Source organism: Theropithecus gelada, chromosome 17 (assembly GCF_003255815.1).
Source record: "Theropithecus gelada isolate Dixy chromosome 17, Tgel_1.0, whole genome shotgun sequence".
Classification (NCBI taxonomy): Eukaryota; Metazoa; Chordata; class Mammalia; order Primates; family Cercopithecidae; genus Theropithecus; species Theropithecus gelada.
Window position 1 is genome coordinate 73271916 of NC_037685.1, and position 14773 is coordinate 73286688.

The 14773-nt window shown below is 38.0% G+C and overlaps 1 protein-coding gene across 7 annotated transcripts in view; it reads left to right on the top strand.

Moving 5' to 3' along the window:
• The window catches only part of DGKH (diacylglycerol kinase eta), a 217283-nt gene that overhangs the window by 130835 nt on the left and 71675 nt on the right, over positions 1-14773 (top strand). For 6 of the 7 annotated variants that reach the window (XR_003116502.1, XM_025364521.1, XM_025364523.1 and 3 more), the window contains 6 exons: positions 3589-3695; positions 4320-4445; positions 8560-8662; positions 9742-9901; positions 11668-11776; positions 11905-12044. Coding sequence is in view for 6 of the 7 variants with exons in the window: in XM_025364521.1 (XP_025220306.1) it covers positions 3589-3695; positions 4320-4445; positions 8560-8662; positions 9742-9901; positions 11668-11776; positions 11905-12044 (745 nt within the window). In the remaining variant the exon portion in view is untranslated. The remainder of the gene's footprint in view (positions 1-3588; positions 3696-4319; positions 4446-8559; positions 8663-9741; positions 9902-11667; positions 11777-11904; positions 12045-14773) is intronic. The other variant, XM_025364526.1, reaches the window with a different exon arrangement.

The following is a 14773-nucleotide window of genomic DNA, read 5'->3' on the forward strand; positions in this document are numbered from 1 at the left end:
ACTACATTTACTAGCCTTTCTACCCTCATTTCCACAATAAAATGAAGCCACACTGATTTGTTTCCTAGATGTATATTGAATAACTAAAGTTATTATTTTAAAGCTTTGCATATATAAAATATTATATGAATGAAAAATAGCAGACAGAAAAATCGAATTTATTAATAATCCCCTAAGTCAATTAAGAATATTAATTGTAATTTCAGGGCATAATTGTCCTTAACAGTTATTTAAACAATAACCAAAAAAGATAAATGATAATTTAAAAAAAATCAACAGCATCAAAATATGTTATCATGGGTACTTACGAATTTTGATCTTAAATGATTTTTTTTTTGCAATGGGGGGACTCATTTTGTTGCTCAGGCTGGAGTGCAGTGGCACAATCACGGCTCATTGCAGCCTTAATTGCCCAGGCCCAAGCAATTCTCCCACCTTGGCCTTCCGAGTAGCTGGCACCACAGGCATGCACCACCCATGCCTGGCTAATTTTTTTTATTTATTACTTGTAGAGACTAGGTTTCACCATCTTGCCCAGGCTGGTCTCAAACTCCTGGGCTCAAGCTATCCTCCCACCTTGGCCTTCCGAAATGCGGGGATTAAACCACGACACTTAACTGATTTTTAACACTCACAGAGATTTAGTATAGTAAATGCTGAATATTATAATAAAAAATCATAATCTTATTACGTCTGCATTTTTTTTTGTTTGTTTTTTGAGATGGAGTCTTGCTCTGTTGCCAGGCTGGAGTGCAGTGCCGCGATCTCAGCTCACTGCAAACTCTGCCTTCCAGGTTCAAGTGATTCTCATGCCTCGGCCTCCCAAATAGCTGGGACTACAGCTGTGCTCCCACCACGCCCAGCTAATTCCTGTATTTTTAGTAGAGATGAGGTTTCACCATGTTGGCCAGGATGGTCTCAAACTCCTGACCTCAGGTGATCTGCTCGCCTCGGCCTCCCAAAGTGCTGGAATTACAGGCATGAGCCACCAGGCCTGGCCTATTTTTTAAGTTCTCTCATTTTAAACAATAACTTTACAGGTCAGGGGAAGGTGCTTTATTTCAGAATAACTTGTTTGGAGAAATTTGTTAACTAACAAAATTCGGGTGTGTGCTGATCACTTTCATTTCTTAGTTACCATAATTACAGTCTGATTTGTTTTATTATTAGTATTATATTAAGCAACTTGGTAATTTTCAAGGCTCATTACATGAAGCACTTTATTATTATAAAAGTGTGATTTTTTTATTTTTAGTGGGCTGTTCGATTTTTAATGGCAAAATTTTCAAAACGCTCTGAAATTATACCATTACTCTCTTTTATGTCCTGCTTTTCCCCTTAGAAGCCAGATATTGACTGTGAATATCAAGTACTTATTTGTACTTACAAAGCACCCTGGGAAATATGTTGCAGATAGTTTTAGGACTCCACTTTTGACAAAGACCATAATAGATGAAAAGGCCTAGAGATGCTAACCAATCAGTTTAATCACTTATGTTAGAGCAAAAGAGAATAAGTCATTGTAAAAATTTTCACCAAGCTAAGCTTCCTTCTGATGGTGCTGTGTCTTCACACTTAGGATTCATCAGCAGCAAAATTCAAGTGAAGTATTATTATTAATTATTATTATTATTGGAGATGGAGTCTCACTCTGTCACCAGGCTGGAGTGCAGTGGCATGATCTCGGCTCACTGCAACCTCCACCTCCCAGGTTCAAGCTATTCTCCTGCCTCAGCCTCCCGGGTAGCTGGGACTACAGGCGCACACCACCATGCCCAGCTAATTTTTGTATTTTTAGTAGAACTGGGGTTTCATCATGTTGGCCAGACTTGTCTTGAACTCTGGAATTCAGCTGATCCACCCGCCTCGGCCTCCCAAAGTGCTGGGATTACAGGTGTGAGCCACCACACCCAGCCTCAAGTGAAGTATTATTTTCTATATGAAGTCTGTGTTTGAGTTACACACTCATTTATAACAAAAATGGTGGAAGGAAAAGAATTTTTCAAAGTACACAAAAGAGAAGGGAAGCAAAACATTTCCAATTTGTATGAATGATCATTATTATTGTTATTATTGGTATTTTTTGAGACAGAGTATTACTCTGTCTCCCAGGCCAGAGTGCAGTGGCACGATCTCGGCTCACTGCAACCTCCACCTCCTGGGCTCAAGCAATTCTTATGTCTCATAAGAATCCCGTGTAACTGGGATTGCAGGCATGCACCATCACACCTGGCTAATGTTTAAATTTTTAGTAGAGACGGGGTTTCACGTTTTTGACCAGGCTGGTCTCAAACTCCTGACCTCAGGTGATCCGCCACCTCGGCCTCCCAGAGTGCTGGGATTACAGGCGTGAGCCACTGTGCCTGGCCTAGACTAATACTTTTCAAGGATAAACCAGTTCAGTTTAACCATCCATTTGTACATAGATTAGTCATGATACCTGAAGCATTTTGAACATTTGGCTAAAGACATCTTAGTTATTTTACCTGAAACTTTTGTGTTCATGTTATATCAAATTAAGACAGTTTCAAGAGAATGGTGTGTGATACAAAATTTGTTAATGATTGACTTAGAAATCCAGAAAATCACATGAAAAGGAGATACCTTGCATTTAAATTTAGCAACACTTACCTTAGTATGTTTGCACTGAAATGATTTCTACTTTTAACTTTTTAGCTAGAAGTCAGGAACTGACTTAATATCAGTATCCACTAATATTTGAATAATTTCCTTAGAGAGATAAACGTGTTTAATAATAGTCAAATTCCGATTTTCATGAGTATGGTTAACTTTTCAGATAACCTATAGTTCACTTGTTTTTCCATATATGGGCTGCTTTTTTCCCCCTAGTTATTTCCTCCAATTTCTCTCTTATAAGTTCCTTTTGATAATATGGCTGGGGAGATTTAGTGAATCCTGTAGTGACAGCATCACTTCATCATCCCTTCTTTCTACATTTGTCATTTGGTCATCTTAACATAATACTTTCCAAAGATTGGGCCGTGTTTGTGACCCTCACCAACCTATTTTCCATGATGCCGGGCTGTCTTATTGGTATACTTGCACTTTACAGCCCCTCTGGATCAACTTTATCGTACTGACATTTTCAGACTTATAATCAGTATTTTATATGTATAGAAAAATACAAATACCAGAAATGTACAGCTTGATGAATTTTTACAAATTGAACACATTCATATAATCAGCACCTACATTTAAAAATAGGATATCACCAGCAGACCTGCTACCAAATTTTATTTGCTTCCCTCTCTCCCTCTCTCCTATGTGTGTGTTGTCTGCCTTCTACAGCAGTAATTCTTTTGCATTTCTTTCTTTTCTGTTCCTCTAAGTAGCAATCTACTTAGAGCTTGATAAAAGTGCTTCATAAATACATAGCCATATTTGTTTTCTAGAATACCATTACTATTGTTGCAGAATAATTTAATCTTTTAAATATATTTGTTTTCTTCTACTTCCTCCCTCCCTTTTAAAATTTTATGCTGTGATTTCCTTTAATCATTGGTCCAAAAGTTCTTGTCCACTTAAAAGCAGTTGCTCTTTTTTTTTTTTTTTTTTTTTTTTTTTTAGTGTGTAAATTCAAGGCTCACAAAAGATGTGCAGTGAGAGCAACAAATAACTGTAAATGGACTACCCTGGCCTCCATTGGGAAGGACATTATAGAAGATGAAGATGGCGTAAGCTGCTGCTCTGTCTCTGCTCTCTTCCCAGTAACTCCTCTTTTATGTTCTGCTCTTGTGGAAGCTGAGAAAGATAAGTAGGAATGCTTATTATTAGGATTTAATAGAAGGTTTGGTTGATTCTGAGTTTTTATTTTTAATTCAATCCTTCATAGCTTCCTTTAGTTCTTAGATTTTGAAGGAAATCTGTTGTGAATATGGCTTAGAAGTGGCCGTTGTGCTGGGCTGTTGTTGTCGACCTCTGATGGACTCTGAGATGCCTAGGCTTAGCTGAGATGTTTACTCTTCAGACTTTGGGGTTGCCTCTCAACAGTACACCTCCGCTTTCAAAACCTTGCCTCCATTGCACCATGCATATGGATTTCTGGTAACACTTAGTAATCACTTTATTGTCATCCCTTTTCATGCCTCAGCTAAACCCTGAGGGGCAAGCCTTTACCTTACTTTTATATTGCTTGAACGTTCATAGTAGATGCTCAATAAATGTGGGGTAAATGAGTGAATGCTATGCATGAAATATACTACTGATCCCCTAGAGTGAGAAATGATTCAAAATCTTCCCTGGGGTAAGGTTGGTGTCCACCAGTCTTCACCTGGCTGCCCTTTCTTCCTTCTCCACAGGTGGCGATGCCTCACCAGTGGCTCGAGGGCAACCTGCCTGTAAGTGCCAAGTGTGCTGTCTGCGACAAAACGTGTGGCAGTGTTCTCCGTCTACAGGATTGGAAATGCCTGTGGTGTAAGACAATGGTGAGGGTTTTGGAATCAGTTCATCCTTGTTAATTAGCTTCTTTCCCTAACTTTGCCATCCGCCTGGCTTAGAGGGAAGGCAAAGAATTTATGATAGAGCTGAGCCTGGTCGCATACGCACCCCATGGTGACATTCTTCTTTCCTTACAGTATAGTCCTCCTAGTCTGGTCGTTGTTTCAAATGCCCTGTAAAACTTACTCTTGTTCTTCCATATCCTGTGCCTCAAGATCTCCTGTTCATAGTTCTATTGTTTTTTTCATTTTGCTTTATCAACGAAGTGGTTTGCTATATTCAGGCCTATTTTACTACCTGAAAGCCCTTCTCTGGTGTGTCACCGAATTTTGGTTGACATGCAAAATGTAAATTTGCTACAACGCTATCAGTGCTCTCTGACAGAGGTGAACAACATATGCAGCTGAGCATGAAGCCAACAGCTGATTATTTATGCCAGATACAGTGAGGACAGGGCCTCTGGACTGTGTGAGGACAGTCAGAGTAGGAAAGAGGTCACGCAGACAGTGGCATGGGACTGAAAAACTGCAGGATGAGGAGGTCGTGGGTGTGAGTGTTCATCTTAGTACTGGGCGATGCTGTTCTACGATGCTAGTGATTGCCTTGCACTGGGGCTGACTTATTTGGTGGTTTTGAGTCTTGTCTTTTAACATTGCTGGCTGAAATTTGGAAGCCAGCCTCAAATTTTAACGTGTGGAAAAACTATTGTTTTTGGTATGTATAGTGTAGATCAGCAAATGTAAGAGATGTGTGATGTATTGCTTTCCTAATCAATGAGATTGTCTGATAGGCCCCAAAGGAAAATAAGTCCTACAACTTTTTAGTTAGGCCTGATAGGTGAATCTGTGTTTCTTCTCTTTGTCCTCATGCTTTTGTTATTCTTCATTGATTGCCTCTTTTACTAGCCTTAGATATGTTATTAATACTTTTTCTCTTACCTCATTTAATCTAGTATATAGACTGTAACAGGTGTCTCTCTTTAGAATCTTAGTGCAAGCCTAGCCCCTGAAACCTTCTTATGCCATTTTTTTATTTTATTTTATTTTATTTTATTTTTATTTATTTATTTATTTTTTGAGGCGGAGTCTCGCTCTGTCACCCAGGCTGGAGTGCAATGGCCGGATCTCAGCTCACTGCAAGCTCCGCCTGCCGGGTTTACGCCATTCTCCTGCCTCAGCCTCCCAAGTAGCTGGGACTACAGGCGCCTGCCACCTCGCCCAGCTAGGTTTTTTTTGTATTTTTTAGTAGAGACGGGGTTTCACCGTGTTAACCAGGATGGTCTCGATCTCCTGACCTCATGATCCGCCCGTCTCGGCCTCCCAAAGTGCTGGGATTACAGGCTTGAGCCACCGCGCCCGGCCGCCATTTTTTTATTTTAAAGGAATTCATTCTTCCCATAAACAAGATTTAAAATCATCATCCCACCTCAGATTTGTTTTTGAGAGGACAACCACTGATAGCGAATTTTCCTGCTATTTTTATTGGCCTGTACATTTATTAAAGTCGATTTCTCTACTTCTAGAGCTTCAACTGTTCACTTCCAATGTATTCGCCAGGTGCAGTGGCTCACGCCTGTAATCCCAGCACTTTGGGAGGCCGTGGTGGGCGGATCACAAGGTCAGGAGATCGAGACCATCCTGGCTAACAGAGTGAAACCCTGTCTCTACTAAAAATACAAAAAATTAGCTGGGCGTGGTGGCACGCGCTTATAATCCCAGCTACTCGGGAGGCTGAGGCAGGAGAATTGCTTGAATCTGGGAGGCAGAGGTTGCAGTGAGCTGAGATTGTGCCACTGCACTCCAGCCTGGGTGACACTCTCAAAAAAAAAAAAAAAGAAAGAAAACACATCATGTGTGATGAATTATTTTAGAAAGATTTTATGTAAATTTTCTTTACGTGCAATATGTGTATCTTTTACTTTAAAAAAAGTCAGTAATTTTTAAACTCTGTTAACTTTAACAGCAGGAGTTAATTAGGTTTATTACTTGCTCATTCTATTCACCCCTAACATTTAAACATTTCTTAACTAGAACAGCAGTGGTATTACAGATGGTAGAAGGTAGGATGTCTTTTCTCTTTTTTCCTGGCAAACTCAAATTTCACCTTGTGACATCATTCCTGCCCCACCCTGTGTAAATTCGACATGCTGGTTTCTGAGCTACTATCACCTTATAGCACCTCCCCTAATCTTGCACTTCCTATACACAACCATTTGCCTGTTTACATATTATTTTGCCTTTAAAACATGAGTTTCTGGCCTGGCACAGTGGCTCATGCCTGTAATCCCAGCACATTGGGAGGCTGAGGCAGGCTGACTCCTGAGGTCAGGAGTTCAAGACCAGTTTGACCAATGTGGTGGAACTCCGTCTCCACTAAAAATACAAAAAAATTAGTTGGATGCAGTGGTGCATACCTGTAATCCCAGCTACTTGGGATGCTGAGACAGGAGAATTGCCTGAACCTGGGAGTTGGAGGTTGCAGTTAGCCGAGATTGCGCCGTTCCACTCCAGCCTAGGCAACAAGAGCGAAACATCATCTCAAAAAATAAAAAACATGACCACCTGTAATTCCAGCACTTTGGGAGGCCGAGGCGGGTGGATCACCTGAGGTCCGGAGTTCAAGACCAGCCTGGCTAACATGGTGAAACCCCGTTTTTACTAAAAATACAAAAATTAGCTGGAAGTGGTGGCAGGTGCCTGTAATCCCAGCTACTCGGGAGGCTGAGGCAGGAGAATCGCTTGAACTCGGGAGGCGGAGGTCGCAGTGAGCTGAGATCGCACCATTGCACTCCAGCTTGGGCAACAAGAGTGAAACTCCATGTCAAACAAACAAACAAACAAAAACATGAGTTTCTAATAGCAGGATATCTAGTGCCTAAAACATAGTCTGTGTAGTAAAAAAAGAAAACAAACAAAATCAAGAAGCCTATCGCCCTACAAGCCTAATGAATCAACTTATAATTTTTCCTACTGTCATCCAGGTCTGTGGACATAGTTTTACATTTTCTGTAAAAATTGTGAAGACATAAATTGATCATGTGCTTTTCTTATTTACCATTATTATAAATACCTTTCTGTTTTGCCCCATGGTTCTCATACATTTTAAAATTACTTTTAAAGCTATCTGTGTGTGCTAATTTTTCTAAAACGCATTTGGATTGTTAATTATTGTAAAGCATAATAGGAAACTGTCTAAAAACAGGTCATCACCAGAATTAGAATTACTATTAAATTTTAGTTATTCTCCCAAAAGTTTGATAAATACAGGTTTAATTATGCCAGTTTTCTAAAAGGACTAATAAAATAAAGTCATATTAAATAAGAACTTGATGAAAAGTGTCTGCTTTTCCTGGTTAAAACATTTAGAAGGCTTTCCAGACAAGTACACAAAGTATCCTAAGTTGCCAGGGTCCTGCTTAATAAGTTATCGTTGCTTTTGTTCTCAATAGAGAACAAAACATATCCTTGCATGACCATGAAACTCATTTCTACTGAAAGCACATTTACTAGGTGCCTGTGATAGGCATCACTTTCCTTTACCTTACAGAGCAGCAGTCCAGCTGAGAAAATAAACATGGGTGTACTTGTAACTTTAATGATAGGGAAATGTGAATAGAAAGTTATAGGATTACTGCAGAAAAAGCAGGCACATTACAGATTTTATCTTTGTTAAATTTTATAAGAATTTTTATTAAAACAAAATAAATGTTCTGTCATCAATTTATTTTATGGGCAATGATATTAACACACTGGTTAGTTTCCCTCCTTCTTCCTTTTCCTCTTCTTTTTCTCTTCTCTGCCTCCCTTCCTCTACACTTGGTCTCTTCTCTTCCTCTCTTCTTGCCTTCACCAATTATTCATTAACTATATATTCTTCTCTGAGATAATTACAAGAATTGGTTGCATGGACCAAAATCAAATATCCATTTCTAAAATGTTTAGTCATTTCCTTAAGTATAAATATTATACCATTTAAAGTAGTTTATGAATTACTGAATATTTTGTGGTACAGTTGATTCTAGATTATCAGTTCCTTAGATGTGATTTGTAATGGCAAAACATTATTTTTATGATTCTTGAAGGTATATTTGTTTGTTATTAGGTACACACTGCCTGCAAAGATTTATACCATCCAATATGTCCACTTGGTCAATGTAAAGTATCTATCATACCTCCAATTGCGCTAAACAGCACTGATTCCGATGGTATGTAGCAGTAGTGTAAGTATGTATATTTCTGGTATATTTAATATTGACATATATATTTCTTTTCCTAGAATAACTATACCTGTCATTGACTATTGTAGTCAGGTTTTCTAAAATAATTCCATTTCAATTGCTGAAAGTACATTCCATTTTTAAAAGAATATATTTAAGTGAAAGTTGTAGAATACCTATTAACACATTGGCGAAATTACTGTTTATAAGACTTTTAGATTTTATGTTTTAGTAAATAAAATAAGATCATTACTCTGTACTGTAATACAATCTGAAAAGGTTAATTTTTATAAGTGTTTTTTTCCTCTATAATTGAAACTGCCTGTTAGCATGGCTGTTATTAAAATCTGTTTTTCTGTAATTTCATTGTAGAAATTTATATTCCTATAAATGCACTTTTCTGTAAACTTAACTGTAAAGTGCTGAGGAACCCCTCTACGACACTGGTTTTGGGATTACATACTAATTACTTCCTTCTAAGCAAACCATATTACAAAGTAATATGGTAAAACCATGTATAATACTATGCTGTTTTATATAACAGACTTGAGCAACTGTGGATGTTGATATTCGTGGGACTCCTGAGCCAATTCCCCAAGAATACGTAGGGAGGACTGTGCTATTATTAATGTCTTGCATTGATATCGTGCTTTTTGCTTTTCAAACTTTTCATTTAATTTATGCCAATAGATATCTTAGATATAAGTTTATAAACCTGAAGATGTAAGTTTATAAACCGCAAAATATGTGACTTTTTTTAAACCTATGGTATTAACAGCCCTCTCCCCCAACCTAGGCCCTGATTTTGTTTACTATAAATTTTAAAATATTCTCTCAGACTTCAGAAAGGAGCAGTTAAAATACTTTGAAATATTGAATATAAACATAAGAATTACATACAAATATATAGGTTTGTATGTAAATAGTTAACGTATCTCTATTTGGAGAGCTAAATTATAACTTAATGCTCCAGTTTTTATACATTTATTTTCTTTTATCTGAAAGTTTGCTAATAATTTAAAAGAGAAAGCCGTATGTATTGATCTTGTATTGTGTTTTTTTCACAGGTTTCTGTAGAGCAACATTTTCGTTCTGTGTTAGTCCTCTATTGGTTTTTGTCAATTCTAAGAGTGGAGATAATCAGGGAGTAAAGTTCCTTCGTCGCTTTAAACAGTTGCTAAATCCGGCTCAGGTGTTTGATTTAATGAATGGAGGTCCTCATTTAGGGTAACTGCTTATTGATAAATCTTATTTGAATACAATGTAGGACTAGGTGTTAAATGTGTCTGGTGTTTCAGCTCATGAAAATTATAGATTCCTCTAGATCCCTCCCTCGTTTTTAAAGCTCTAATTATAAGTTTTAACACAACCTTTTGGATAGTTAGACAACTGTCTTGTATAAATTCCAAAACTCTATTGAAATTTCTCAATTCCAAAATTTGTTTAGAAAATGTTTTACAATATATTCTACATCAAACAATACTAACAGTTTCTTTAGCTCCAAGAAAGATCAACTTACATAAATATAGAAATATAAAGTAATATTAGAAAGTGATTTGCATGGAAGGCTGATATTGATTTATATGTAATATAAATAATCAATTTTTAAACCAAAGTACAGGGACTCTCATGGCTGTCAAGGGCAGTTCTTCAAGGATCTCAGACTCAGTTCATGTAAATGACAAAGAAATACTTTTGTTGATGATTCCTTTCAGCTTTCTGGATGTCATATAACTTACAATCTGTAAGATAAAATGAACTAAGTAGTATTTTCACTGAGGGAAAATATACCTTTTGGTACTTTCAGTACATTTTTAGGGTATGCATATGATTTTTCTTAAGAGGCGATATTATGTCTTCTGAATCGGGGCCTTCAAACCTCTGTGTGATTTACTTATGGCAACTCAGCTTTTCTCTTGGGTTCCACCGTTACCTCAAAGCGTGAACACAGAAGTAGAAATGGGATTTTCGATACCAGTGCCTGAAAAGGCATTTTGTGTTTTATAATGTGACACTGTCGTCTGTCTTCTCTGTTTCTCTCCTTCCTTCTCTCTTGGTGCCTCTGTTCACTTTTGGCCTCTGAGTTTTCCTTCCCGCTTCCATTGCCTTTATCTTGCTAAGTCTCAGGCCCTTCTGGTCACATGGATGTCGGTCTTGTTCATTTATACCCAGCTTCCTCCTTATCTACGTGTACCGCCCTTCCTTTCCTCTGCTGAGGTGCTAGAGTTACCTCTTCTCACCTTCTTTGTCTCTGCCATGCTAGGGTAGTTTTGTCCCCTTTTCTAACACATCCATTTTATAATCCTTTATAGTTCCATTATCTTATAGTCTTGATTTATTTTTCCCATTTGTCCTCGAAGGCTCCAAGGACCTCTCTTGGTGAAACTTCCTGAGGTTGTCCCTCTAATATTTTATCAGATTTTCCACAATACGTGAAGTAAGTGTACAAGGGTACATTTAGGAGATGGGATGTGTCAAAAGTTGAGATGAGGTAAAACAGAAGGATGGACCTGAGAATAGGAGAAGAAGAGGAGAAAAAGCCAGTTGGGAGTCCTGAGAGCAATACAGTGATTGGTGTCTTTAGGAACTGCCGAAGCGTCACTCATTAGTTTCAGCACCGTAGATTCCTTACCCATGGTTTGTAATTCTTAAGGAAAGAATTTATTCTTGTAATAGAAAGAGAGGAACCACTACTTTCACCATCTTGTATTACTTTATCTTTCCTGGTCTCTGCTTCTTTTTTGTTTTCTCATTTCTCACCCCCACTCCTCCTAATTTTATCTTCATTTCTACTTATCATTCCCTTTCCTCCTTATGATTCAGAAGTTTTCTTGAGTTAAAATTACACTTCAATGAATGTTTATGGTATAATTAACATGTAAGTAGGAGTTCTTATATTTAATCTGAATATGAATACCGATAGAGAATAGCAAAGAATTGAGGAAAGTGATTTTTATTTCTTTATACTAAAATAAAATCCTTTTTGCTTTCAGTTTAAGATTATTTCAGAAGTTTGACAATTTCCGGATTCTTGTTTGTGGAGGCGATGGAAGTGTAGGTTGGGTTTTGTCAGAAATCGATAAGCTCAACTTGAATAAACAGGTGAGTGCTAATTCTTTTACTTGCTAGTTAACATGAATGCATACTAACATACTTACGAGAGGTGCAGAAACGCAGTAGTCCCTATTTCTCAACTTGTCTGAAAGTCACCCTGTTGTACTCTCTTTCAGTGTCAGCTGGGAGTGTTGCCTTTGGGTACAGGAAATGACCTTGCCCGAGTTCTTGGCTGGGGAGGTTCATATGACGACGACACCCAGCTTCCTCAGATCCTAGAGAAACTGGAACGAGCCAGTACCAAAATGTTGGACAGGTAAAAGTGAATTCTTTTCTACAACTAGATGGAAAATGGCATACTGAAATCATTTTTCGATGATTTATTAATAAATATTCATTAATAAATTGTACTGACTAGAAGCTCCACGAAGGCAGAGCCTTTCTGATCTTGTCCACTGGTTAATACCTCAGATGGAGAACAGGGCCTATCGCAGAGAAGATACTCAATAAAGATGTTTTATAGTAAATGAATGAATTTTAAAACACTAGTCTGAGGAACTCATTATTTTAAATATAGAACGGTATGTTACTACTATTTACTTTTAATTACAGTTCAAGTCAGAAAACTAAAATAGTTCATTTTGTAGGGGACCTTTTGATGAGTATATTAGGTAGCCTCCTCATCGTGTGGTTTCCAAAAAGCTGAAGAGGACATATAAACGTTAGATTTGTTAGAATATCTCCTCTTAAACATATATATTAAGAATGCATAGATCCAATAAGAACTACATATATTAAAATATAAGCAGTCCTTTCCCAGGGACAGGGAAGTGTTAGGAAGATAGCTTCAAATGAAGGGAGTATCATTGTGTTTATGCTGTTCTTGATTACATCTCTTAATTGCTTTCTCTCTGAATGTCCATGTAATAAAAAAGAAACTACAATGTATACCCTGAGTGTTATGGAGGAGGTGTTTAGAATTTGGGTATAAGAAACAACAGGACTCAGTAACCAGTCACTCCTCATCCCCCAATGTCAGTAGAAGACAGATGTCAAAATATGATCAACTTGAGGTAGCATAAATCAAAACAACTTTGATAGAATTAGTCATCTGTGGAACTCTTCCCGAAAATAACACAATTTTATCAGGGAGCCACCAATCTGAAATATAATTACTCTAAGATGGGCTATAATTACTCTAAGATGGGCTATAACCTCATTAATTGTAACCTTGCCTGTCATAAGGTAATACTGTAATAGTTGATTCTTTTGTTGACAGAATATTTAAAAAGAGAGCTGGGAAGTAGAACATTCGTCTCTGTTTATCCGAAATTATGTGAGAGAGATACTACAGTAGCTTGGGTGCATAAAAGTTTTTAATCTTATGTGCTTCTGGGTTCAGCCTCCAGCCTTTAAAACAATCTGGAGGTTAAAAGAAGAAAAGGAACGAAAAAGAGAAATGGTACCTATGGATATGCCAATTACCTTGGTTGTGGTGTATATATATCCAGACATCAAATTGTACACCTTAAATATATACAATTTTTTGTCAACTGTACCTAACTCTGGGGAAAAAAGATTGGAAATAAATAAATAAAATCACCATTATTTGTAAATGAGCCTGGAGGTGACTTCCCAGGCAACCGTCCAATTCTGTGATTACCAAACAAAAGGGGTTATTTAAATGCTTTCTTTGTTGCAAATGTAAAGACCACTTCCCCTACTGTTAGGCATTTCATCTACCCTGGGTATGTGCTTTGCCCTTGTGTGCTATAGAAATTCACTTCTCAGTTAGGGGAGGTGGCTCACGCCTGTAATCCCAACACTTTGGAAGGCCTACGTGGGAGGATCACTTGAGCCCAGGAGCTGGAGGTTGCAGTGAGCCACAATTGCACCACCGCCCTACAATCTGGGCGACAGAGTGAGACCCTGTCTCAAAAAAGTTTTAAAAAAATAAAAATAAAAAGTCACCTCTCCAGGTGGTTAGCCAAGAAACAGCACCACCATGGTGAAATTCCTTGAATACCTACTGGTACGCAAAATCAAAATAAAACAAAAGAAAATACACACACACACAAATCAAAGTGGATTCAGAAACTTAAGACCTTTATTAGAAACATAGGAATATTTTATTCCTGTGTTTCCTTTATTAATTTACTGTTTGTAAAGAACAAGTGGGTCAGATGCAGTGGCTCACACCCATAATCCCAGCACTTTGGGAGGCCAAGGTGGGAGGATTACCTGAGGTCAGGAGTTCGAGACCAGCCTGGCCAACATGGTGAAACCACATCTCTACTAAAAATACAAAAATTAGCTGGGCATGGTGGTGGGCCCCTGTAATCCCAGCTACTTGGGAGGCTGAGGCAGGAGAATCGCTTGATCCCAGGAGGCGGAGGTTGCAGTGAGCCGAGATCGTGCCAATACACTGAAGCCTGGCCAACAGAGCGAGCCTCTGTCTCAAAAAAAAAAAAAAAAAGTTAAAAAGTAATTGTTTAATATTCTAAATTACATGAGTTTTTCAAATATATTTATTTGATCCTCAAAACAATACTGTGGGTTGGGTCAGAAAAGCATTATTTTACAAAGACGAAAATTTAGTCTTCTGGATACAGTGGGAATAAAAAAACTAATGTTTTGTCTGCCTAGCACTTTCTAGTTGTTTTAATTCGGGTAGCATCTCATTTAATTATCGCCCTTCTCCTAGAGATAGCTAATATTGCTATCTCCATTTTACTGGTGAAAAGGTTTAGGAGGTTTTTACATTATCTAAGTTAAATAGCTAATAAGTAATAGAACCGGCACAGTAAACCGCAGTCCCTGTTCTGTCTAGTTTCCAGGGTCCTTTCTCAACTCTGCACTCTCTCCCCTTTATGTATGTAGGCCAGATGGTTCCTTTGTTTCTGGCCTCTGCCTCTGCTTAGCTGGTACTCATATGCATCTCTTCCTCACTTTTTTATCTCTTGCTGCCACTTTCTCCTTCTTCTTTAGCTCCAACCATTTCCTATCGAATGGGGAGGTATAGCGTGGAAGGTGCAAGGAACTCAG